Source organism: Anomalospiza imberbis, chromosome 6, assembly GCF_031753505.1.
Source record: "Anomalospiza imberbis isolate Cuckoo-Finch-1a 21T00152 chromosome 6, ASM3175350v1, whole genome shotgun sequence".
NCBI lineage: Eukaryota > Metazoa > Chordata > Aves > Passeriformes > Viduidae > Anomalospiza > Anomalospiza imberbis.
Genome location: NC_089686.1, coordinates 23,100,718 through 23,128,135, shown reverse-complemented (window position 1 = coordinate 23,128,135; position 27,418 = coordinate 23,100,718). Strand labels below are relative to the sequence as shown.

Genomic DNA, 27,418 nt, shown 5'->3' with positions numbered 1-27,418 from the left:
CACACACACACACACACACACACAAGCTCCTGACGTCACTAGGAGGAGATGTAGCAGTATGAGAAAAGAATGGGTTTTTTGTTTGGTTGTTGTTGGTTTCTTTTAATGAAGGGACACAGAAATTGACTTTTTTTAAACCAGACCAAAGAACCTAAAAGCCCTTTCACCCACTTTCTATAAGTAAAAGAAAATAATCAAAACCAGAATGCCAAAAAAACAGATGCCTGTATGCATATTTCCCTTTCCTCTCTTGGAAAATAAAAAACGAGAAAAGGAATTCAAACACAGGAGTATGAGTTTAAACATTTATTTAAACAGAAATTCCAAACCACTCCACCCTTTAACCTTTCAAAGAAAGACGACAAACTAGTTTTCAGCCAGAGTGTCAGAGCAGGCATAAGTTGTGTTCCACTACAACAACTCAGTAGCAATACTAGCAGGAGACCAACACATATGGAGCTAGCACTGCAAGAAGGGGAGAAGTAAAAAGGATTTGAAACTGCTCAAAGGCACTTCTGCCTGCCTGCCTTTCTGTTTTCAGCCCAAGACAAAGGTGCTACCTTTAAACTGCTTTTTTTTTTGCATAGCTGGCTGGTGTGAAATCTGTGGTCTGTAACAGGCACAACCTGGATAGCGTGAATCCTCTAAGGCACATTATGAGATTGTGGAGCACAGGACATCCTCTGTCAGGAGCCCTAATCCTCCACTAGATCCAAGGGGAATCCAGTCTGTGCACCTAGCTTCCCAACTGCAGAGCATTGAGAAATGAGGATAGCAGTGCACTGCAGGAGAGCGACTCTCATCAGCTTGGTGCTTGCTTATTGGACATGGCTCAGGCTCAACTTTTCAGTCCTCAAAGGCACTGTTGCATGTGACCAACGACCCTCAAGCTGGGACCCTGACCTGAGAACTGGCTCCAACGCACATGGGGGAAAGGAGAGCATAGTCACAAGGGCAAGCAAGCCTGGCTGTACCAGGGCACCTGATTCTCACCACCTCCCAGGAGGGCTCTCCTTTTGCCCTGCTTCTGGTAGCAATGGACAGGCACACTGGAACAATTCTTGCCCTGGACACTGCATTGGGAAGACAGCACATGATTCAGCTCCCAGATAGTAGGAATAGGCACCAAAGAAGTATTTAAGGAGCATTATGTTATGAGCAAATGGTTTGGCATCCACCTCTAGAGACAAATAGGGAATGCTGGATTCCCTGGAATAGTCTCACAAAAGAAGTCTGTCAGAAGTGATATGATATTCACCTCCAGTAGACCTAAGGCAGTTCTAGTAACATGCCATTGATGGGGATCCTTTAAGCCTGATGAAATCACAACCCCACTCTCACAGCAAAGGTGAGAGGAACTTAGGACTCCTTGGAGGCGCCAAGTAAGGTGGGGGAGGCTAGCTGCTCCCAGGGATCCTACCAATCCCATAGGCTTTACTTCAAAGTCAGTTTGCTAATAAATTTAAGGGGAATAAAATTAACCTCATTCTCTAACAGAAAATGAATAAATCTTGAGCATCAGACCACGCCTCTTCCCATCTCCAATTTTCTTGGGAAAGCTTCTCACTTCTTGAAAGAAGGTGAATTCCGGACTGAGATTTGATCATTCAAGGTCTTTGGGGAAGGCTACATCCTGAGACCACACCAGTAGTGACCTATTCTGGGTAGGAAATGGCATTCCAGCTTCATCAGAACACTGAGTGGAAAAACACGGATTTTTCCCACACCCACACAGTGTAGGCACAGGGACTGAGCAGAAGAGAAGCCAAGCAGGGAGCAGCTACAGGCTTATGCCAAGAAACCAGAAACTCTGGCACCCAAACCAAGTTGAACAGCTGGAGCAAGAAATGCCTAACTTAGTCTGAGGCCCAGATGCTTGGCATCTGGTTGGGAGACAGGTGGTCTGAAACCAAGAACTACAGATCCAATCTCAGACAGTCCCCACTACTGCTACGGGAAATGCCCGATTCACTCATCTTGGTGCATTGCCTGGAAGTTGGAAAGCCCTCAGCACCCAGAATAAAGCCTTCAGACTCTGTCTATACAGACCAGTGGACGCAGCCATATGGCCAGAAGCTATGCCTCGAGGCCAGGGACATGCTGTCTACTATGATCTCTCTAAGAGGAACATCTCCTCTGCCTCCAGAATGATACATTCGCTGGTCCCTCTGCGCCTCAGCAGAGGGAAGCAGCCTCACCGGCGGGGCCTTACCACGTGGTAAGGACAGGATCCTAGTCCTTCACCCCTCTGAAGTGAAGGTGGCGAGTCTTAGGGTTCAGCCAGCTTCCATACAGAACATGTTTCCTCCTCTCGTCTAGAGATGCAGTGATGAATACTGGGGTCCCAAAGGCAGCTCCCAGGAAACAGTGAAACAATGAAAGGGCCACAAGCTGCTACTGGAGCCATCGCCATAATGGGGCCGTTCTGCCTCACGTGCAGAATTGACAGATAAGGTACAAAGAGGAGCTGCTGCTGCTTCAATCACTGAGCTGGCCTAGAGCTCAAGGGCCCTCCCCCTCTCAAACTCACTCCTAGTTCATATCAAACGTACATGGGTGCTGCTCTGGAGCCTCCGGCCTCGCTCCTTGTCTGCGAGTGACCTGACGCCAGAAAAGCCGCTCTCTGCATTCGGTTAGTGTGCTGTGAAGTTAGATGGATCCCAGTGGGCTCAGGAGACTAGAGGTTGGAGCGGCACGAGTCCGTTCCCAGGAGACACCAGGAATCTGAATCCACGTCAGGTTTTGGATCCACTTCCATCTCCTCTTTGGCTGTCTGTGTTCCTTTGGAATGAACCTTCACCTGTCAAAACACATAGCAGTGACCCAAACAGCACCAGGACTAGCTGCAGAAAAGCTAGAAGCTGCACAAGGCCCAGTTTTGTTCTCCACAGACATTTGTTACTCTTTGCAACATATGACTGCCCATCCTTTCTCATCAGGAGAAATAAAGGGAAATCCTAGGGCCCTCAAAGAGTGGGCCATCCTCAGAGGAAACTCTTCTTGGCTTCATTCCTGTTTTGCTACTATCAGAGCCTGCATCAGCAGCTAATACAAGAAACAGGCATCTTTCTTAGTCCACCAAATTCTGCTCTGATAGAGATGGCTGTTAAGACCTGCTTTCTTCTACACGGCCTCCACAATTTGCAGGAGCATGGTGAGCCCTGAGCATGGATATGCAACCAGGTGACGGATTCTCACCTGCTGCATTTCCTCCATCCTCCTGCAGAACCGCTGGAGTTGGGCACTCAGACGAATGGTTTCCTGCTGCAGCTTCTTCTGATCATCCAGACACTGTAAAACCAGGCCTCGGAGGTGTGTCACCTCCACTTGCAGAGCACTGCACATGCAGCCTGCACCAGGAGATGCATCCTTCCCTTCACCACATGGTAAGGCTGGATTCAGGCAAGTAGGCTGCAGAGACATGGAAAGAAGTCAGGCCAGGTTTGAGTGCAAGGCCAGGAGTTGTATATGCCACAAGAAAAAAAACATGGCCAGAGTGTTACCCCAGCTTGTTCCCTGACTTGCCAAACTTCTAGCAGGCAGGGTCAACAAGCTATTTCTCCTTCTGTCTTCTCTACAAAGCCACTAGCTTACTCCTTTTCCTGGGAAGGTTGTTCCTATCCTTCCAGCACCAAAATCCATATGGTTTACCCCCATTTCCCTAAGCGTGGGATCCTTGCCACCCTTGGGACAGAAAATTCCTAGAATTAGGTAGTCTCACAGGTTGTAATTTCTCATTGATTTTCTATATCAATTCTTCTTCCTACCTCACAACAAATTATGCTTTCTAAATTTTTGTTTTCTGCTAGACTTCTGAGCCCTCAGCTTCTCTTTTTTTTCCAACTGCATTATACACATTTTCCCACAGAACTGATCTCATTACTTTAAATCTGACCAAGAATCAGCTTTGTGTTCCCAAAAAATCCGTGGGAATTTTTCTCTTTGCAGCATCATCTCTGATTACCACCAGCTCTCTTTTCCTCACCCAGATGAATTAGGCCAATCCAACAGTCTCTTCTCTGCTCTCCCCATAATTCAAACATTGCCATTTATGGTCCCCAAGAGCTTTAAGCCAAGCATTCACTTTGATAACATTACCCAGGGCTCTGTTTTGGGCTTGTTTAATCCAACAGGTTCCTCAGAGGCCACTTTGAGTCCTTGAAGTTTCTGGTAAGGAAGAGTCTCCTTCTCAGGCTCTGAAGATGCCATGCTCAGAGGAAAGGGGCTGTCAGGCATGGGGATGAATTCAGCATTCTCCAGCTCCTGGATACACAAAAGAAGCTCTCTCAGGCCTGCCAACTTCCTGCAGGTCATTTCATCTTCTCAGTCGATGCACCAACACCCTCTTGTGGTAAACAGGCAGCAAGGCCTTAAGAGCTCTGTGCAACACGGCTCTAAGAAACTATCGGAGTATCCCTCAAAGGTGGAAGGGGCCACCCAGCTCTCCCAGCCTAGATCCCCATTTTAAGGCATTTCTGAGAAACCACATTACCTTCCGCAGCCAGCCAGGGCAGGAGCTGCTGTCAGCACTGTTGCCTCCCTTAGCTTCTGTAGTGCTGATCCAGCCCCCCAGTTCACGATCTGCTTCCATGGTTCCCCGAAAGCCTCCACTGGGATTGGGGGTTTCTGCTTCCTGTTCATTATCTTCTTCCTCTCCTCCCCCACTTGTGCAGCTCTGAGGCACTAGCAAACAAAAGTGAAAACTTTATACTTTTCCCACCTCTGCTATTCCTGTTGCCAAACCCTAGATGGAGCAGAGAAGATGCATAAATTTGTTGTGTATGGCCATGGTGACAGCACATGCTAAGCATTATCTCCCTCAGCAGTTTAGCTCCTAACACCCCCTGCAGGCCTCTCCTCAAGGGCCTGTGTGCAGCAGTCCTTTGCAGTTTCTTGGCACCAGCCCTCCCACAGGTGCAAGAAACTGGACTCCATCTCTCCAGCAATTAGAGCCCCTTCTCATATCAGTTCCCTTCAGTAAATTCCTCTCATCTTTTCCTTGTCAAATTGAAGTTCCTCAACTACAAAGGCCTTTCTGCACCCATGTTGTTTCTCCTCTGTTTCAGTTGTTGCTTCCTCAGGTTTGGCCATCCCTTCCCATGCACAGCACCAACTAGATTTCCCCCTTTGAGCTCTTCTGAGAGGCCTTTCAAACACAGAGAAACTGTGCTGCAGGACCAAACTTCATCCACTCAAACTAACCACTGAGTGGACTTAAACCAGAGCTCCTCAGGGCATGTTACTTACCAGTACCAATGGACAGACCACTGCTGTTGGATCGTATTGTTTTGGAGTTCAACACCTTTTCTGCAAGGAGAGAAGCATGCTTTCAGTTAGAGTGCCACACAGAAAACAAGATAACGCCTACAAAGCCAGTGTTGCAGGCCTATGGCTCAGAGCAGCTTGCCACATTTCCCCCAGAAATTTGGCCTGTTCTCAGGCAAGATTTATACTCTTCTGGCAACAGAATATATCATCATAAACAAGATCCCAAAACTAAATCCTAAATTTACACTTACCAACAATGATGATGGTGTGCCAGCCACGGCATGACAGGTCTGGAACATGATGCAATGATCCAAATATTGGCCGAGGCCATGAGGTACAAATATCTGAGCCATGAGTTCTCTCAGTTGATGTCATTGCCAGACGCCCGTTCCCGCCATTACCCCAAGCAAAGATATGGTTGTCTGAGGAGAGAGAAATTCAGGGGCTCAATTCCCTCTCTCCTTCGCTGTCATAATTGCATAATTGTCATAAGGATCAGTCTTTCTGCTGTAACTGCTATCCCAAAGTATCTAATCCACCAGCTCCATTTTGACCACCAGCTCCCATTTGGTGGGAGAACAAACCAGTAACAAACCTAACAGGCAGCCACCAAGTCAGTACTCTGCAGGCTTAGGGACAGCAAATACTTGGGGGTGCACGAAAGAGATTAACAGGGCAGGACAGCCCCAGTCTAGGAGGATTTCTTTATTTCAGTGCTATGCTACAGGGCTGGTAAAAGAAATGATCAGTGGGAGCCAGTTAGCCACTCTGCAGATTAAGTTTAAAGTAACCCACTGCAACTTGGCAAAGATCCACTCACCATCAGTAGCAGCTATGGTGAATTCATCTCCACATGAAACCCTGATCACCTGCTTACCCCCCAAGGGGCCTCCCAGCAGGTTTATTCCCAGGTGCTTCTTATAGTCCCCAACACCAAGCTGTCCACACTTGTTGGAGCCAAAGGTCAGCAGGCGGCCTCGCTCTGCGAGGAGGAAGGAGGAGACAGTCACAGTGAGGGCCCAACTCTGCAAGCAGCCATGCAGACAGAGCACAGGCAGCAACAGCCCATGAACAGGAATGGCTCTGCTAAGCAGCCAGCCAGGCTGGAAGGGGACATTGCCAACCAAAAGGAATGGGTTTAGCCTGGAAACACCTCTTCAGTTCCTTTTCCCACTGATTCCCTTTTCTGATGCTGGGGGCTTGGGACTCTTCACATTTCTCTGATTGATGTGGCTTAGGCAAAGCCTAAGTTGATCACAAATGATTCCTCTGCTAGCCCAGAGCATAATTCTTCCCAAACCTTTTTTTTCTCCCCTTTAAAAAAACAGGAAGGCTGACATTGCTGCTTCAGCTGGCCAGGAAACAAGACTGCTGAGAAACAGGAATCCTGAGTTCCTGGAGCAGGCATGAACCTTGCTACCAAAAGCAAACCGCCAGTGTCGAGGGCCAGGCCGAAAGGGCAAAGTTGATGTAATGTAATTCAGCAACCAGCACTCAGTTCTTACTGCACAAGGCTCTCACCATCAATAGAAGCTGTGTGTGTCTTCCCTGGAGAAATGGTACGGATCTTGTAGAAGGACAGCTGCTTGGCCAATGTAAGGGAAGTGGCGTATGGCACCTCACAGTATGTCTGACAGAAGATGTGGGTAAGCACAGAGTGAAAAAATCACACATTCATCAGCTAAGACCTACTCAACCAAGCTCATGTCTGACCACAATATTAAAGCTAAAGTTTAGGTTTAATGGACCTAAAGTCTAGGTTTTAGGACCTAAAGACAGTCCTAAAACAAGTACGATAAAAAACTGCCAGAATCCGTATCACTGGATAAGTCACCAGAGCGGCTCACTCTGTTTCACTACCTCAGATCTGATGTAAGCCCACAGGGCAGACAGAAAACTGAGGAACAAATTGCCCCTTCCCACAATCCCAGTATCCATTGTCTTGACTGGAATTAAAGCATTGGCACAAAGCTAATAAACACTTTGTCACAGGACTTTCATTTCCCCATATACTACAGATTGCTGGGAGCTGGAGCCAGGGATCCAAACACACTTACATCATGATTGATTATCCCTGATGTGCACTGATTCAGGCCCAGCTTGTTGAACTCATTGAGTCCACATGCCAAGACTTTGCCTGTCTGGGTAAGCAGGAAAGTTCCATCACAGCCACAGTGAACAGACACAATGTTTAAGGTCTTCGGAACATCCACCTAGGTGGAAGAAATACATCCTAAGAAAATAAAAATCCCAACACCTATTACATGGAAGCTGGCGCATGGAAAACATATGAGGGTAGAGCACAGCTAGTCTGGACATTATCAATAGCCAACACAGTTATTTTGAATTAAGGTGTAAGAATACCATAAAGTCTGTAGCATATGAAAACTCTGGTCACAATGCAGATATTCAAGGCAGACACCAGTGACCAGCACAGGAGCTTGAAATACAATAGAGAGGCAACCTGGCCAGATGGGCTCTACAAACACCAAACCCAGATAGGTGAGTAGGGCTGGGTTTGTGTCCGTGCCGTGTGGGTGTGATACTGTGTCTTCACAGATCTTCGGCTTCCAGGCACATCCTTATTTGTTTCTAACCCCCAGTGGGTTGTAATACTCCAGTTACCTCAGCACTGTATTTCAAGAAAGTTTTTTACTTTCAACTAATCTTTAACTCATTATATTACATTCAAAGACTCACAGTAATTGCACTGCTGTGAGTTTCCTCTACAGGAAAGGAAAGCCATTTGGTATTTCTCACTTTGATTTCTACATCTTTAAGCTGGCATTTCCAATTCCATCATGGAAATCAGAACAATGAAGCTCTAAGCTATGATGCTGTGTGGTTTGTGAGTGGTATGACTCTGCCATGATCACTAGGAGAGAAATGAAGCAAAATGAAGTGAGGAAGCAAAGTTAAAACCCTTGACAATTCTATAATGTCGCAGAAAAAACACCTGATCCTCAGAGAGATAGTATTTCCAAACAGCAACTAATTTGGATTTATGCCCATGCAGATTTTGAGAAGTCACAGCCCTACCTTCTGAGGGGTGTAGTGATCTTCTTCTGAATCCAAGCCCAAGCGTCCTGTATCAGTGAAAATACTGAAGTTAAAATGGCCTCACAAGATGCCCATATCTAAGAACTCATATTGTCTCTCCACAGTCCCAAAATAATCTCCCTACAGAACTAGAATCTCCCTGCTCTCCTACATCCATCATCACCCGCCAAACCTCAAGGGAATCCAACCCCACTCACAGAACCATTGGGAAGCCAAGTGGCACCCTAGAGCTTTCCAGAGTAAAGTCCTAAGACTTCAGTCTCCAGTTCCCCATTTTTACAAGGAAATAAAGTCCCAAAGAAACAGTATTTTTTGCCCCCAGGTTATATATACCAGGCAGCCCTCACCCAGGCCCTGCATTACACACCTGCATGAAGCCACCTTCCAGCAGACATGTCCCAGTGCCTTCAGGGTTCAGGGAGACTCTACCTACCGTACTCTCCACAGCCCCATGTGTAGACTTCTCTGTTCCTGGTCAGCACTGCCACATGGTTATCTCCACATGAGACCTGCTCCACAGCATTGGTAAGAAAGAAATCCAGCTGTAGGGGCTCAAGCACTTCAGAGCCATAAGCCTTGTCAACGCCAATGCATCCATAATAGTCTGAGCCAAAGGCATACACCTGGCCCTCATCTGAAGGACATAAGGAAAGCTTGGTCAGCACATGGGGCTCATGTTAGGCTGCATATTAACCTCTTAAGACATGGTCAGAGCAACTTCTTTTCTGCAATCATCCTCTTTAGTGCAGAAGAATATCATCAGGAAACTATGGAGTACTTTCTTGTTCATGTTAAGATGGATCTTACACGACAACGTGTAGCTACCTCAGTGCCAAAAAACCTTTATTTGAACCTGCCAATTTCTTTAATAGTAACCCACAAATTGATTCTGTGGCAACCTAAGTCACTCCTTCCTCAAAATGACCACCTGAGCTTATCTCTGTCAACTTTCTGCCTTTTCAGCACTGGCAAAATAAGCTTGAAACTACCTTTTTGAGAATAATTTCCATGGGTAAAGCAGAGTCAGATTCTTCTATAACAGACAACACCACACCTAACACATCCTTTAAAGTATGAGCAGGGTTAGAACTAGAGACAGCTACCAGATATCAAGCATTCTGAATTAAACAGCAAATCCTAGATACACATTCTTTTTCATCACTGGGTGATTCTTTCCCCACACAGTCCAAAGACAGTTTCAAACATATCCACATTCTCGACTTCAGGCTTCACTATCTTTAGCATGAGCATAAATGGAGGCAACACATGCACTGGTAAAAGCAGAAACTCTGCACAGACACATGGATTTGTGGTCAACACCCAGCTTTATCACCAAAAAGGAGCACATCCTTAGCAAAATCCCATCCTTCTTGGGCATCAGTATCTTCCTCTGTGTAATAATGTTGACCTATCTCAAATGTTGAGATACAATCTATTCCAAATGTAATAATGTTGGTACTAGCCTCAAAATTGAGGGATGAGTAACATACAGGGCTTTCTCCTTTGTGCACTAAGCTGCTTTGTTATTTTCATGGTGAAGGCAAACACCTCCAACAGCTCAGCAAAGTGACAGGACTTGTCATTGTCTACACATCCATAATAGTCTGAGCCAAAGGACTTCCAGCTCTCACCCGTGATGCACACTGTGAAATCATCTCCACAGGACACCTGGCGAATGGCTTTTCCCTGAAGCTTCTCAACGTGCTTTGGCTGCCGGTAGGAAGCTCTGTCTCCATGTCCCAGCTGCCCGTGCAACTTGGTGCCCCCCTGCATATTCTGCAAGACAGAAACACCTGGTGAGGTTACACTTCCATAATCCCAGAGATGGTGTCAATAGTTAACAGTAAAAAACAGAAGCAAACAACAGAAGACTGCAAGGTGCAAGAGAAAACGTTCTGTCTGCTCTCAGGAAGAGACTGCTATCTCTGTGAACACAGCAGGCAACAATCTCAGTGGCAGCACAGACTTTCTGGCAGTGATGCACTAACAAGGAGTGATCCAGTCTCAGGTCAGCACCTGGTGAGGAATCCCTACTCCTTCCTCAACTGCCAGGCTACAGAACCCCACTGCAGGACTGAAATTCATCCTTCTGCTTTTTAAACTACTTTTCTAAATCCTAATGGCTGCAAAGAAATGCACAACGTAAAACAAATGTCATTGACGTGGCCTGACATAGCAATTGTACAGGAAAATTATACAAAACAAGTAGTGTTGAAACTAAAACCATTAATAGCCAGCTCAAAGTTTTCAGTGGTTGTTCTTGCAGGAACATCCAGCAAATTACTCCAAGTTGGTCTCCTCCTATTTGTATCTCTTTCCTTTTTTACTGACTTATCTTCTAACCTGTTTTAAGAGATTCTGTATATCAATATAAAAACCCACAGAAGCCAGGAAATGGAGAACACCTCCATGTCACAGACCATCTAAACCTGAGAAAACTGAATTCAATTGTTTAAAATGCATTATATGCCGACATTCTTTATTCACTTGAAACTCTTCCAGAATGTCCACTCATCATAAAAATCAGAGCTGTTTAGCATGAGATCCCTCTGCTTTCAGATGGAAGTTGCCTTGCAGATGACAACTGTATTACAAAAAGGTCATTCATCCCACCCATTCTGATCTTGAAAAACCTCCTCGAAAATACAAAAACAGAGAATCACTAAGTCTCCACTGCATGTCTAGTAGTCAGGAATGGAATGAAGAGATGTTTGACTCAGTGTTTGGGCCTACAAGACCACCACCTACAAACCTCAAGTGCACAGCAAGTCTCCAAGACACTTCCTGTCACAATGGAAAATGTCTCCCAGAAACACACTTGCCTTGGGAGACTTGGGTCAGCCCCAAATCAGATGGCCTCAGTGTCCACTGCAGTCAGAATTCTCCAAGCTTCCTGCCCATCTGATTCAAACAGGCTCGTGAACGGTCGGCAGTGTGAACGGCGAACCCCCCGGTCCCACTCTTACCCACTTCCTGCAGTGTCTCACTTACCACCCAGGTGTAGAGCTCCTTCTCCACCGTCACCACAGCAAAGTGAGTGTTACCAGCACACACCTGGCGGGCACTGCAGCCACTTTTGATGGCATCCAGCTTCTGGGGGGTGGACTTACCACCACCCCAAACATACACCTCACTAGTGCGTGAAGTCACCACAGCAATGGGAGCCTCGTTCATGGTACTTGACCTGCGAAAGAAGCCCCCCCACAAAACACACACGCTTGTATGAGTTTGCATTCCCTGTCATCACCCATTTTCCTGCTGTTGTTTAGCAGTTTCCCCTTCAGAAACATTCATGGTTTTTATTTTCAAAAACTGTTCTTCCAGCAAACTGCAAACAGCCCAAGAACTGGGACAACTTCACCTAAGGTGCTCAGATATTGTTAGTACTTCCAAATTTATGAGGAAAAAATGGTCAAATTCTATCTGATAAATAACAGACAACCAGCTATACATGTCACAGGAGCTAACTGCTTCACAGAGCAACCCTGCCTACAGGCTTGCTGGGAACTGCGCTGAAGCTCTGCTATAACAGGTTTTATAGAAGATATTTATATTAATGTAATATTCATCATTCAGACAGTCATATTCCTCCTGCTGAAGGGAATCTATGTGAAAGGAGAGATCTACATTACAACTCAGATATGTAGGCTGTAAAGATTACATCCTCAGTAGGACAGATTAGAGGTGGATGGGCCCTGCTGAGGTACAGCTCAAGCCATACAAATAAGTAGGATATAAAAGGCAGAGTAAAACACAGGACAATAAGCATGCAACTGCTGTGTCAAACTTCTAGCATTCAGGGATCTTCTAAACCATACTATTCCATTAAGGTTGTCAGAGGCTAACACTCTCAGTTCCTCTCTGGGGAGCTGTTCTCTCCATACTTCCTTTCAAACACATGTCTAAATAATTACCTTGGTCGCTTATTTGGCCCATTAAGCAGCGTGACTTTCTCTTCCATCTCCCTGCCAAGGGAGAAAAAGGATTTTAGGAAACAGCAACATTGCTCTATGCAATTTACTGAAAAGCAGCACACACAGACTGTTTTTCCAATAAAATGCTGCTGCCTCTTGGAGGAAACCTGGCAGTTGTTTACCAGCTCGCAGCAATACACAGTAAGTAGGGCAGAAGTAATGTAGCACACAGCTAACAAACTTCTAGAAGAGCTGAGGACAACAAACTGTGTCTGTATGAAAATGCAGCCAACCAATATCCATATTGCCCAACAATAACCTTAAAAGGCTAAATATTATCAGGATTTGGGCTTTTAACAATGCCTATAGTAAGACAAAACTCAAACTCTGCTGATCACCAAGCTTTTAAAAGCGTACTGCTATAAAGGACTAAGTCTGCTGCTCCCAAATAAACCAATGTGGAACAAAACCAGCTCAGAATTACTGTCCGCCTTTCGTGACAAGATAGTGTGTGCAGGCTGATGGTAAAACTAAGCTAAAATGGGCCACTTTCAATGCAAGTCTCTCCCGAAGAGGGAGGCAACAAAAGGAAGAAGTGAGGGTCTCAATACTGAATGATCCATGTATTTTGAATATATATGTTCAAAATGGCTTTTTCCAATGACTGAAAGAGGATCTCTGCAACTCTTCATTCTCAGAAATTTGAAGAGTAAAAAGAAGCATTCCTCAAAGTGTCTCAGAATGGAATACCTCAAGGTTCTCAACACAACAGCTTCTAAGGATGCAGAGACCCTTCCCGTGCACCAACAGAACATCAGATCAGAAGACAAGACTGCAAAAATGCACTTTTCCCCTAAAGAAAATTAAGTACTTAAATATCTGCCTCACATCAGTCTAAATTTATTTAAGGATGTTGCTTTGAAAGCATAAGCACCACCAGTCTTCACAAACCCTCCTGTTTTCCCTGTCAGCCATCTCGGTTTTCAAGCAAGGCCATCTGATTACCTCCTGCGTTTGCTGAGAAGGGGATGTTCAAGCAATTCATCTGCAGTGGGTCTCCTTTCTGGGTCCTGAAAGAAGGAAGCAACAAGTAGGAAATACTCATTATCTACAACAAAATCTTGGGCCAGAAGACCTCATTCAAGCCTGCATGGACTTCCTTCATTGACTCCCTTCAGAAGGGAAAGGAATTAGTTCAAACATTTAGAATGAATAGGGGCAAATATTACAGATGCGCAGGAGGGACTTGCATGCTCCAAAGGTATTAATACTATGTTTGCTTTCAATAAATTAATTCCCTACAGAAAGACAGAGCCCTAAGAGACTACTGAGATGATGCTCCTACCTTCACAGCACTGCATTAAAAGATAATTGCTTCTGCCCATTAAATATTTGTGATCAGAGTAAACCCAGCACACCTCCAGAGCCTGCAGGACTGAGACAAAGCTTTCAGAGGACTGGAGAAAGGCCAACCTTAGTGATGCCTCAAGCCTCACAAAAATTACCCTGCATCAAACAGCTCACATACTGAAACAGGCATGTCATTCCCCTTCACCCCTGAATTCTGTGGCTGAGACAGCTGGGAATGGGTATCTGAAAGTTAGAAAGTATTTCACCAACCTGATCAAGGCAGGAGTTCACCATCTGGATCAGCTCCCAGGAGTAGACAGTGGAATCAACCTCCATGGCACGATTTCCCTGTACAATCTTCACACAAAGGTTCAAGGGATTCTAGGCAGAAACCAGAAACCAGTCATAATGGAACCAAATTGGACAATGTGCCCAATGGGGAGAGATGCTATAGGCCTCCGTTATTTTCTTCCTCCATCTCTGATCAGGACAAACCCCTCTTCTTCCCTGCCTAGCAGGTTCTCCAGAAATCTAATAACAATTCCTACAGAAATGGTACCTCTGATAGCTAGGACTTAGTGGCAACATCCAGCTTTTCACCAAATTCTCTAACAGTGCAGGGAGACTAGGCTTCTCTTTGCATGAAATCTCCTATGTGGCCTATTGCCATTGAACACAGCACAGCAGCAAAGTTGCAGGGACTTGAGAGCCATCACTGGAGAAAGTCAGTAAAGGATGGTATTTTAACACCTTCTCCTTCAGGGTTACAAAATCTTGCCTACAACAACTAGCAGCTTTTCCCATCATATGGCACAAGCTACCAAATCACGTGTCAGCCAGCAATGCTCCTTTCACCCTCCCCTATACCAGCTTGACCAGACTTCTATGGCAATCAGGTTTTGAGAAAGAGTAACAGGATTAGATCCTATGAAATGGGAAGGCCGGAACTTTTTGCTACAGAATGCTAGACAGAAAATTCACAGCTAGTAATGCTAAAAGAGCAAAAAGACTACCCAGTCACAAACTTGTGAAAAGGATACTTTGTTCAGGACCATGATACAAATTAGCACAGTTATTCTGCATCAGGGCTGCAGACAAGAGTGGGTTTGGCAGAAGCCACGGAGGCTACTGCATGAAGGCAGAAGGGAAACCTGCACAAAGGGTAAGGGGAATCCTGCAGACATTTTCTCTGGCTATAGCTGTCACTCTCAGGCCACTGTTTTTTGATTAGCGGATTTAAACAACAACAAAAGAAAAACATGACTGAAGAAAGCTAGGAGCTGAGTGTGAATCTTAGGACAATAAAAAATAAGGTTGTTCATCCATACTGGTTTGCAGACTTACAGTAGCATCAAAGGTCCTCTTCAGAGTAAGCAGCTCAAAGATGACACAGCCCACAGCCCAAATATCTGATTTGAAGTTGTATTTCACACCCTGGCAGAGTTCTGGGGACATGTAATATGGAGTTCCCACCAGCTAGGAAAAAAAAAAAATTAAAAATCAGAAATGATCCAGCAGCTTTCAATTCAGGAGCTCAGTATCCATTCTGTTCACACAGGACAGAGCTAGGCACAGCACTGAAGTGATACACCTCCCTAATGTGCTGGAGAGATGGGAACAATAAGAACACTTTTTCTCCTGTCATCCACAAACCAGTCTGGCCCTGAGCTTCCTAAAAGATCCTAGACACCTCTCTTCTCATGTACCTGATGTGGTACAGACTTCTCACTAAAGTAATAGTCACAAAAACACAGCAAGGACTTTCTCCTCTCTTAAATATACACCATTTAGGGGTAATCGGGGCCTTGTGTACTGACCAGGCATATGGAAACCATCACATGAGGCTGAAGAAAAAAGGATCTAGCAAAGCTTCCAAATACAGAAGCCAGACCTTAGCTATGGAGCCACTCTGATCACAAGATAGTGCCAGGACAAAGGCTGCTCTGTCTCAAACAAAAATAAGGGTTTCTTTTGGGACAGTACGTAGAAAGCTGGCTTGAGTCCCACCCAAAAGGCTTTCACTTCAGAAGTGGACTTTCCTGAACAATTGTTTTGTGTAGAACAAACACCCCCACCACACAAAAAATCCAACCCCCTGTACATAAATACAAAGGCCTCCCAGGTACTACAGAAACAGTGGCTTAGCTCAAAGTCACAACAAGGAGACACGGAACAAACGTGATAAAGATGCAAGAATGAAGCTTCCAGATGAATGGAGCTCACTCCTTAGAAAGAAACTAGACAGCAAAACAAAATAAGAGAGAATTTAGGAAAAGGACAAATATTTATAGATGACCTCTTTTCAACTCTCTCAGCAAAGCTCCAAGGAGCTTTACAAAGCCTGCCCTTCATGAGACTCTGCAAGTACACTGGATACCTAATGGGCACATTCAGAGTCTGCCATCTCCCTCCCATTTCCTGTTACAGAGCGTGACCGCTACAGAGGCACACGAGTCCCAGCCATGGGAAGGTTTAGAAGCCCTGAGATTTTGAGTATCACATAGAGAACTAGGACACTGCACCTAAACCTTTTTTTAAGCAAAGGACAATGTAGGCTTTCTGTAAGATGTATTTTCTGTATCTTCTTTGGTAAATGGTAGAAAATGATAAATTAAGAAATCGGTGTTTAGTAAGCAAGATGTGAACATTCTACAAAATCACAATTTGACCTCTACAATTATAAATATTGATAATAACATGTTTTGCACTCATTTCCCAAAAAATTACTTCCAGTCTGCCACTGGTCATTACGTTACAAATTGAGCAACTAGACCAGAGCATAGCCAGCATATAAAAATCAAAATGTGTTTGAAGCTTTGTAGTTCAAAATTTTTCATATGTGAAAAAGGAAAAAACAATGCTTACAGGTGCAGTAGGTATAGATGAATACAGACAACACAGGCAAAAACAAACCTGGAAATTCACAGCACAAACTGAACTGCCTCTGAAAGTCAGAAGGCCATGAGAAGTGTGACAAAATAGAAGTGGTCCTACTGCAGCCGAGCCTAGTGAAGACTTTATGCAGTAGCCTTGAGTTCCCTCTTACAGTGGAACTGCAATATAGTGCTCATATTCTGGAAGGGGACTGGCAAGTATTTAACTACACATCCTAACAGAACACCAACATCAGGCATTAAGTTGAATGATACAGGCTGGTAAAGAGGAAGTGTGAGCTGGCTTGTATCCCAAACTATAATAAAGGCTTTAGCAGACAGGAACCTCAGAAAATGTCTCCCTTTCCAAGCCTAACACTCACCACAGAAAGTAATGGAGCTGAGAAATCCAAGCTGAACCTTTTAGGTGCCTGCAGTACAGCTTACCCTGTGTCATAACTGGCTGCAAAAATGCTTTCTGGCAGGGTCTGGAACAAGGCCAAGCTTGACAGCCTTCTGGTAGAATTAATCTCTCCTACAAAACTTTGTCCCCCCTCAGGAACATTACCAATAAACCATACATCTGGTTACCATAGGAAACATAAGTGCCTTTCTTGCTTCTTCACAATCCAGTTCAGAGCCTGATTATTAAAGAGATTTGAGACATGCCTATGGCACAATGCAATGTCAGGCACGCACATCCAAGCTATCTCAGATCCACCTGAGGCAAAATTTACCTGTTAGCACAGCAGCATGACAAAATTAATGCAATTTGTTAAGCTGGCCTTAACTAGCCCAGAGGTAGAGCGTTGTTCTGATGTGACTATAATACTGTCTCTGTCCTTCAGCTAGCACTGCCTTCATGTTACACAGATTCACCTTTAGAAGTACCATGCCTTGGGGAAAGAAGAGTCGTGCTCTCTAGCATGGCTACACTAGCTCTGGTACAATTCTGTTTCCATAGTGGCACCTACCTTTAGTCTACTGCTGCTTTCCAGAGACAGACCTCCGAAAGGTAACCTGGGAGCAAGGATAACTGTAGGCTGCCACACATTCAGCAAATGTGGCAAAGTTAGTGAGACAAAGTTAGGAAGTAAAGTTGTAGCGAGGTGGGTGTCAGTCTTCTAGTAACAAGTGATGTGACAAGAAGAAATGGACCCAAGTTGTGCCAGAGGAGGTTTACATAAAATAGTAGGAAAAATTTCCTCACTGAAAGGGTCAGGCATTGGAACAAGATGCTCAAAAAAGCAGTCGAGTCACCATCTCTGGAAGTGCTCAAAAAAACCTGCTGATGCAGCACCTGGGGACACGGTTTAGTGATGAACGCAGCGGTGCTGGATTAACAATTGGACTCAATGATCTTAGAGGTCTTTTCCAACCTTAATTCCATGATACCATAACACTGAGGGAAACTGAGGGGTGAGGGAAAGGAAAGTAACAGAAAACAAGTAGCAAGAATGTACAGCATCCCTGGTCTTCTGCAAGGCATGCAGAGATGAAAGAACAACACTCAGTTGTTCAGCAACTGAGTTAGCACATTCAGCAACTCAGTTTGCACACAAAGATGGCAGATACTTACAGTCTCAGCCATAGAGTACTCAGAGTTCAGCTTCTTTGCCAACCCATAGTCTCCCAATTTAATGAGGTTTGCCTTGGTGAGAAAGATATTTAATGTTTTTATATCTCTGAAACGAGAAAAATAAATTCAAACACTCAAATATGCTTCAGATTTCACAGTTTTCCACAGATTACTATATTTTCCCCCCAAAATGAGCCACTTGCTACTCTGCTAGCACTCTGTCACACACACGTACACAGAGTTCTCCAAAGGCAATTTTCCCCCACGTACCGGGGCAGAAACTGCAGTTATCCAAGTTTTATCACATTCCCCACGCAAACACAACACAGCTTGAAAAGCTCAGGCTCAGACACCTATGTAAAGGCCACAGATCAAAGATAGTTCTTTCCCCCCTCTCAGTTTCTTCTCCTATGAAGGTCATTCAGCAAGTCTTATTTTTTCCAGTTTTATAAATAGACCCAAGCCAAGAGATGCTGAGCTCACTAAAAACATAAGTGTAAGTATGAATATGTATGTATGCAAATATAAACACATACATGGAGGGTGTGAAACAGATGCCACTCTAGAACTGAAGCATAATGTCCTTATCCCTCAAGAAGAACTCTTTATAACATGGCATAGGATTCTAGCCCATGAGTTGGCTGGGCTGATTGAGAAGGCTTTAGTCTAGGTTTGAAGGGGGAAGGAGATGAGACCAGGCTGGTTAGACAGGAGCCTGTGGGCTGCATGCCAGTGTTGGGGATGGCATCGATAGCCCAGGCGAAGTGCATCTGCACTGATGCACACAGCGTGGGTAACAAACAGGAGGACCTGGAAGCCACCGTGCAGCAGGTAAGCTGTGACATAGCTGCCACCATGGAAATGTGGTGGAGAGACTTGCACCACTGGAGTGCTGCAGTGCAGCTCTTCATAAGGGACAGGTGAGCAAGGAGAGGCAGTGGGGTGGCTCTGTACATTAGGGAACATTTCTTTAGGGACTGCAAAGAGCCCAGGGTCAGGGATGATATGGCTCAGTGCCTGTGGGTGAGATCAGGGGGAGGATCACCCAACCAGAGCCAGATGAGATCCCACAAGCAGCTGGCTGATGTTTCATGATCACCAGTTTTTGAGGGAGATTTTAACCTGCTGCTTGTCTGCTGGAAACAACACAACAGAGAGGAGGCAGTCTAGGACGTTCCTGAAGGGTGTGGAGATAACTTCCTGACACATCTTGTTAGAAAGCCTACTAGGGCAGCGCCTGCTGTTTCTGAACAGAGAAGGGCTGGTGGGAGATGTGGTGCTTTGAGGTCGTCTTTGGTAGCAACTGCAAAATGACAGTTTTCAATTCTTGGTGAAGTAAGGAAGGGGGTCAACAAAACCTCTACACCTTGGAGTTCTGGAGGGCAGACTTTGGTCTTTTCAGGACACGGGGTCAGACAGTGAAACTGCTGGGGAAACTGCTGTTAAAAACAAAGCAGTCTAGGAAGACTGGACATACTTCAAGAAGGAAATTTTAGAGATGCAGGAGCAGGCTGTTGGAGAAGCTGGCAGCCCATGGCTTGTGTAAGTGTACTCTTTGCTGGATTAAAAACTGCCTGGGTGGCTGGGCAGAGAGCATGGTGGTGATGGGTGCCACATCCAGTTGTCAGTCAGCAACCAATGGAGTTCCCCAGAGCTCAGTGCTGGGGCCGGTCCTGTTTAATATCTTTATCAATATTTTGGATGAGGGGATTGAGTGCACCCTCAGTCAGTTTGTAGACAACACCAAGCTGGACAGGAGTGCAGATGGGTTGGACGGTAGGGTAAGCTCTACAGTGGGATCTAGGCAGGCTAGATCGATGGGCTGAAGCCAATTGTGGAGGTTCAGTAAGGTGAAATGTTGGGTCCTGCACTTAGGCCACAACAGCCTGCACAGTCCTACAGGCTGGGGGCAGAATGGCTGGAAAGCTGCCCAGCAGAAAAGGACCTGGGGATGCTGGGCAGCTGAACATGAGCCAGTGTGTGCCCAGGTCACCAAGAAAGCCAGTGGCATCCTGGCCAGTGTCAGAAGAAGCATGTCCAGCAGGACCAGGGCAGGGATTGTTGCCCTATACTCAGCACTGGCAAGGCCACACTTCGAGTCCAGTTCTGGGCCACTTACTGCATGAAAGACATGGAGGGGCTGGAGCAGATCCAGAGAAGGGCAACACAGCTGGTGATGGCTCTGGAGCACAAGTCTGATGAGAAGCAACTGAGGGAGCTGAGGGTGTTTAGCCTGGAGAAAAGGAGGCTCAGGGGAGACCTTATCACTCTCTACCACTGCCTGAAAGGAAGTTGCAGCAAGATGGAGGTCAGTCTCTTTTCCAAGGTAACTGGTGACTGTTGTCACATGAGGAAATTGCCTCAGAACACACTGGGGGAGGTTCAGGTTGGATGTCAGAAGAATTTCTTCACTGAAAGGGTTGTTAAGCAGTGGAATGGGCTGTCCAGGGAAGTGGTAGAACCACCGTCTCTGGAAGTGTTCAAGAAACAACTAGACATGGCACTTAGTGCTATGGTTTAGTTGACATGGTGGTGTTCAGTTGGACTCCTGAAATAATGGAGGTCTTTTTCAACCTTATGATACCATGATTCTATGACATATTATGCCCAAGAGATCGAAAGGCTGATGGCCATAAAAACTGGGAACTCCAAAACTGATAAAAAACACTCTCTCTCAGACAGAGTAATCTGTGTGTAGTTTCACAGATCAACACAAGAGGCTGGAAACAGAGAGGAAGCCCCCGCAGCATGATATGCTTTTCACAGCCAACACTTCATAACACCCACTTTTCCTAACGTACCATCAACAACTTCCCAGTGTAGATCAGGAAAACATCAAGTAAAGCAGCACTTTGCATTCATCCACTTGGGGCATCGCAAAGTCCTGGGTCACTCTGACAATGTCTGCAGCAGAAGGAAATCACTGCAAACATTTAAATAACTGTTCAATTCGTTATTATGGAAGGATTTGGGGCCACACATGTTCAGAGGTGGTAAGCAGGAAATCACTGCAAAGCAGGACAGACATGGCATCTGCTTCAGGCCAAAAACTTAAGCATTACTTTGCTGAGTGTAGGCTACCAACCCCTCATTAGTAAGGCTCACCAATTACTAAAGATTCAGAATGGCAGCAGCCAGGATGCTATCCTACAAAAAACATCCTCACACAGCTGTGCCCATAAGTTAGTGCAGCACATGATCCAACTGTGCTGGAAGTGGCTGTCTACATGTGCAATACTCCCCAGAACATCACGGCCTCCCTGAAACACACATAAGACATGAAATTTACTGATCCCAAACAGAAAATGGCAAGAAAAAGGTAATTAGCTACAACATTAAAATGTCAGAATAACTGTCAAAATTACCATCACGAGATAACAGACTGTACTCGCACCTTAAGTAACAGGCCAAAGAAATAAGATTCAGACAAATGCAGGACAAATCTTCACATGGGTTACATTAGAGCAACAGACAAATGCAGTCTTCATCACCATTAGCCTCCAGGAATTACAGAATGATGAACACATTGGCTTGCAGCTATTAACTGTGGAACACATTGGAAGTACCTTTGGCCTGTGGTAAATGCTCTTCCTACCCACTTTAACAAACATCATTTATGTGCTATCGCAATAAAGGGCAAATTTACTTCCTTCCTATGTGGATAAACTCTTTGTTCACACAGCTGCAGTTCTAATTTCAAATACGAGATTTCCTGCACATTTATCACAAGACGGTTTCTAGCCCAATAAAAAAGGGATTCTTAACATCTAGGAGATCCTATTACACTGTAGAGAGAAGCTTGGTGCTTGCTTTAAACAAAAACGCAAAGAACTTCTTCACTCACCCCCATGAACTGCACTGGTTACCTCAGCTTTCTGCATGCCACACTTACCTGTGAAGAATTCCAGCTCGATGAATGCAGCTCACAGCTGATGCAATTTGAAAGAGATACCAAACCACCATCTGCATAGGTAGGAATATAAGCATAATGTGAGGCACAAAAAATATTTAAAAACCACAAAACCCTACACATCCCTGTCACACTGAGGCACAGCAAGAGGGTCTGGCCATACCATTCAGATGCTCTTTTAGGTGTATGAAAATTTTAGAATTTCCTGGTTTGAAAATCTCTAAAAAAGATATTTCAATAGGTAGATTGTTCTACTTCCATTCACAGTGTCTGTCCTGACAAGCATTACAGATCCAAAAAGTGAAAAGACTTCAGAATGACAACTAATAACCACTTGGGAAACATCTACAGTTGTGCTCTCCAAAATATGAACTGGGACTATTAAATACTCTCTGTGAGCCAGAAAGTCTTAGAAGTCACTATGTAAGACAAGTATGTGTAATCATTAATCAGCTCGGTATGCAGTGAAAGCAGACAGCAAAAGATAAGTTTAAATAAAATAAAGACAGAAAAAAGAAGAGTAAGATAGATTCAAGGAAATTACTTGGAAAAAAAACCTACTAAATTATTAAGAAGGGAGAAAAATAGAGGGCCCACTAGGAAGAAACACAGAAAGAGGTTTAAAAGTTAAATGTCTGCCAAGATGATAAGGTGAAGAAAGCCAGCTCTCATTATTCCTCCCTTGGAATTATACACTGCTTATAGAGTTTATAAAGAAAATAAGAAGTTTCAGATAGTCCATAAATGCTTGCAATATTGAACAAGGAGGACATCAGCCCCCAGATAAACACAGAAATTCCACACCATCAGAATGAAAAAAAATTGAAGAAATACTCAAATAAGCCTACAGATCACCAGAACATTAGGCCAGCCCCACTGCTCCCTCAAACCACTCCAAATTACCTCTTCTTCAAATAACTTGTCTTTCTGTCGCAGAATCTTATCGTAGAGGTTCCCTCCTGTAATTATAAGTGAGTGAGAAAGAGAGGTGCATCTTAGTTAATGGCAGCAGTTACTCTGCTCAAGTGCTGCTGGGAATATTCAAACCCCCTAAGAGATCTGATCAATCACTACAACTCTCTCACAGCATTCTACACTTAAACAGGTCAGGCACTCACAAAATTAAGTTTTTCTTCCATGTAAGAACTTCAGTGGTGTATTTAAGCCTAAGCAGAGATTATTCTTTAACACCACCCTTTAATACTCTCTGAAAAGCAAATCAGTAAGCTCAGCCAGCAGACCCTACTTTTTTACTTATATTTTGTAAGTGCTTCTTGGGGTATGTAAACATGTATTAGCTGTACACCAAATCACGTGAGATTGTCCTGTTCAGCATTATATATACAAATAATACATTAAAAAAGAGAAAGAAAACAATTTTTTGAAGTCAGAGTAGTCAATTTACTGTCCTTCCCTACCTACTCTCCAGCTCTGATTGGCCTCCCCTTTATCTGCCCTCCCAAATATATTGGTGCAGAATTCACAAAGCACTGACAACAGCAGTACCACTAACAGAAGCCTGAAATAAGCAGAAATCTTAGGTGCACCTCATGATTTCAAGAAAGGAGACTGAAAATCAAGGACAGCTAAAAGAAATTATGCTGAGGACTGCAGGTAGAGAAACGCCCTGTCAGATCAGTACCCAAACAGTAAATCCCAAAACTCTGATCACCTCCTGTTGCTATTCCAATTCCCAATTATCATATATTATGTCCCACTTGTAATGGATCACCAGGACCATTGCCATGGTGCAAGACAGCTTTAGGCTGCATGATTTCTATGGGCCTGTCAAGTGGTAAAATCCTTTGTCTACTTGAGGGACTTAATTCAGACTTCCATGTTAGGAAGATTTTTCTAATCAAGATTCCTGTCACTTAATTTCTTCTCATTCAGCCTTGCTGTAACTTCTCAACATTTCTTTATTCTGCCTTATGTTCACATTTACAAATTAACTACAAACCACTCTTCACATTCACAATTTAACCAAAGTATTCACTTCTGCCTCTTCTTCTGAATGTCTTTCCTAACCATTCAAACTTTGCAGATTTTTAGTCAATTGTGTTTTTCATCTCTCTTTTTTTTCCCCATCTTTTTTGCAGATTTTTCTGAACCAAAGAGCAGCATGACAGTTACTACATTGCCAAAATCCTACCCAAGGACACAAGTTAGCTCTTGACTCAAATAACCAATACCTCTCTGCACACATACAAAAACCAAATTAATTTTGTATTTGTTTCATGTAATCACATCTAACCTTCCAACATAGGTTATTCTCTTTTCAATTACTATATTTTATGAGATATTTCTTCCCAAATGTATTTCATTTGTATTCACTGATGTTATCCCTTGGTAAATCCAAGTCTTACAGTACCATGATATACACATGGAACTGAAGGCAAATAAATCAATAACTTGGCTTCCTCCTCTGTAAAATAGGGACAACATTTACTGAAATTTGAAATTCTTTTCTAGATCTTCAGAAGAGACAAGCCAATTAAACAGTAAAACCTTTGGATTCTGAGAAGTGCCTGACAGTGACTAGTCCAGCTTTATTTTAAAAACTACTCACAAATTATCTTGGGCTTGTACACTGTTAAAAAAAAAAAAAAAAACAAAAACCAAAGAAACAGCTACCTATGCACTGGCAAAACCACTATGTGGAAGTCCAAACAAGATTTCCTCTTTCTCATGTCCCTTGTTCTCTACCATTCAGACACATTCAGGCAACACCAGCTATACACTCATCTCTTGGTTATTATCCCAAAGCCAACAGGCATTCACAAATGTGCCCAGACATCAATACTACGCAGCTTTTCTCTATGCCCTCCAACAAATTTATCATGGCCTCAAGCATGTAGCTTTTTCAGGGCAAGTGAGTAATTGACACAGAGAGAACCCCTAACATAAAAGGTGCCTCCAAGAGCTAACATTCCCCTGTGTTTGCACTGGACTCCACCCTCCATAAGAACAAAAAGCAGAGAAGAAAAACCAGCTTTGGCCAAGCTGCTAACCAGGGTGTCTGACACCCTTCTAAAGGACCTTGCATAACTTTGCTGTGCACTCCAACCTGTTCCAGTGAAAGCAATCTGTTGTATAAGGTGATCACAACACAATTATAGCCTTTTCCAGCAAAAAATGTTTCTACCGATGAGCCAAGGCTTAACGCAAGCCCTACACAGACACCAGATACTTTGCCTGGGGAGCTGTCCCACTCACCCAAACAGGAGCCACACTGCAGCTCTAGGCATGTATCCCGTTCCAGCAGTGTCAGCTGCATATGGGCTCCTCTTCCTGCCATCTAAGAACAGCTGCTAGTCACAACCTCATTGCAAATCCTTCTATCGCTCCATCCAAGCTAGGACTGCTTTCCCTGCCAACTCCAAACACCACCAGCTGAGCTACTCTTGGACAGAATTTTAAAACTTTCTCCACCACCAGAAGGACCTGGTTTGTTGTTTGGGTTTTTTTAATAGTAAATGTAAAAGCTGAAAGCAGAAATCGGGAAAAAGTCCTGACTGCAGTGTACCATGACATTTTTAAGCTCTGATTTATAATTGCCAAATTATAGACCTATTTAAGTGACAGTACTGAAAAAACAGCCCCGCTCTGTACTAGTAGAGATGCCCAGATTGTGTCCTGGTCTTTTCCCACTGCCCTCCTAAAAGAACACAGCAAGGTGCACTGGAAGTGTTTATTACCGATAATCCATTCCTTTCAGCGCACCAGCCATTCACAAAACTCAAGAAATCATCAACTGCATAGACTGCCTCCACTAACTACTGGGCTTCTTTTTTTAGCACCTGAGAACAAATCAGAAGAGTTCTCAATCTCTTCTTCAGGAGCTATGCAGCAGAATTCACCACCACTCCTTTGTTCTCCAGATGACACCCCAGAAATACTTGCTGCGGGTTCTGCAGGAGGTGACCCAGACACATGGCAGCTGCCTGTTCATAAACGGGACTAGGGATCTCACCATTACAGTACTCCAGCTCAATCAGGAGTGTGGTGTTATCCATGAAGTGATTGTAGTATGCGATGATGTTCTCATGCTGCAACAGGGCCAGGATAACGATTTCGTTCAAAGCATCACGACGCTCCTTTTCTGACAGCCGGGTCAGGTCCACCTCTTTCCACACTACAAGTGAGTCATCCTGAAACACAAAAACATCTTTCAATTAAAAACACACTGTTATGAAGAGAACAGCACATGCCTTTATAGCAAGAAATTAAAATACCAGGAAAAGTAAAAGACTTTCCTGTCTCTTACAGATTTCAGACAAATATTCTTCACAACTTAAGTTCTGAGGTTTGTAGTTTGTCATTAGAAATAGTGATGGTCTGAAGCCATCTTGCTAGCTGGCCAACACTCACTCCAGGGGGTGGGGAACCAAAACCAAAACACCAAACCAAGGGAAAGACACAGGGTTTGTTTTATTTCAATAAAGACTAAACATACTCATGTTCAATAAAGGGAGAACATTGTATTTTTAATGCTGTAACTGAACAAGCCAATAAGGCAACCGGAATGTATTTAGATTTAGTTTGCCCTTGTTAGGCCCACACACATTGTCAGCCATGCTATGAGTGATCTCTCAAGTGAACAGTGTCCACTTACACCTGTGCAAGCCATGGCATCTCAAGGTGGCCAGAAAAAAACTGAAGAACTTTCATTTGGAACTAAATCAAGCATTTTTTCCTTGACAGCCACTAAAACTACAACTTACAATTGAACTGGATGGTATTAAACGAGTTGGGAGCAACAGGAGGACTGGCTTCTCATCCAGTCTCCCCTGATTACACTGAAATGCTGAGCATGTGAGAGAGTTACCTGTATGAAATGACCCCATGTCCTCTGTAACTGGAACAAAACACAGAAAAATGAGTCGTCTACTAGCGTGAGAAGAACCTCTGCATCTCCCTGCCAAACTTCAGGGGAGCCAGAGACTGGCAGTGCCCAAACGCTAGAAAACCCAGACCCTGCACCCTGAAGCTGTCACTTCGTATCCGGGCTGTTCCCAGAGCGGTGCCGGGGGATGTCACCCTGGGGGCTGCCGGTCACCCCAGGGGCCGAGCCCTGCTGCGGCTCATCGGGCACCGGCGCCTTCAAGCACCGGCCCCGGGCCCCCGCCCCTCCCGGAGCGGCCCCGGCGGAACGGAGCCCTTCTCCCGCCGCCCGGGCCGCCCACCTACCTCGGTGCGGCGGTACAGGGTGGCCTCGCCGAAGGCGCCGCGGCCCAGGGTGCGGATGGGGATGTAGTGCAGCTCCTCCTGCTCGCCGGGCACGCCGCCGCCGCCGCGGGAGCCGCCCCTGCCCGAGGACTCGTTGCCGAAGTCGGAGCTGATGGAGTCGCAGTGCCGCTCGTACTCGCCCAGCGACATGGCGATGGCGGCCCCGCTCGGCCCGGCGCTCCCTCAGCGCGGCCCCGCGGGCTCCATGTCGGCTCCCGACGGCGACCCGGAACCG

General features: G+C 44.8%; 2 protein-coding genes across 3 annotated transcripts in view; one reads left to right on the top strand and one right to left on the bottom strand.

Moving 5' to 3' along the window:
• Window positions 1-27,418, top strand: part of EIF2B2 (eukaryotic translation initiation factor 2B subunit beta) — a 78,173-nt gene that overhangs the window by 33,456 nt on the left and 17,299 nt on the right. The gene's annotated exons all lie outside the window — the stretch shown is intronic.
• Window positions 292-27,418, bottom strand: NEK9 (NIMA related kinase 9). Of its 2 annotated transcripts, XM_068192808.1 has the most exons (23): window positions 27,145-27,418; window positions 26,783-26,812; window positions 25,928-26,105; window positions 22,858-22,913; window positions 21,937-22,007; window positions 18,045-18,150; window positions 14,937-15,068; window positions 13,863-13,973; window positions 13,248-13,312; window positions 12,243-12,293; window positions 11,320-11,512; window positions 9,960-10,104; window positions 8,762-8,962; window positions 8,308-8,354; window positions 7,326-7,481; window positions 6,790-6,898; window positions 6,089-6,250; window positions 5,520-5,690; window positions 5,248-5,307; window positions 4,493-4,683; window positions 4,099-4,263; window positions 3,199-3,411; window positions 292-2,800 (listed from the first exon to the last, which is right to left on the bottom strand). In XM_068192808.1, exons 1-23 carry the CDS (start codon window positions 27,331-27,333, stop codon window positions 2,678-2,680), a joined length of 2,925 nt encoding a protein of 974 aa, XP_068048909.1. In that variant the 5' UTR covers window positions 27,334-27,418; the 3' UTR covers window positions 292-2,677. The 2 variants fall into 2 exon arrangements, with proteins under 2 accessions (XP_068048909.1, XP_068048910.1); XM_068192809.1 differs by lacking the exon at window positions 26,783-26,812 and having other exon boundaries at window positions 27,145-27,417.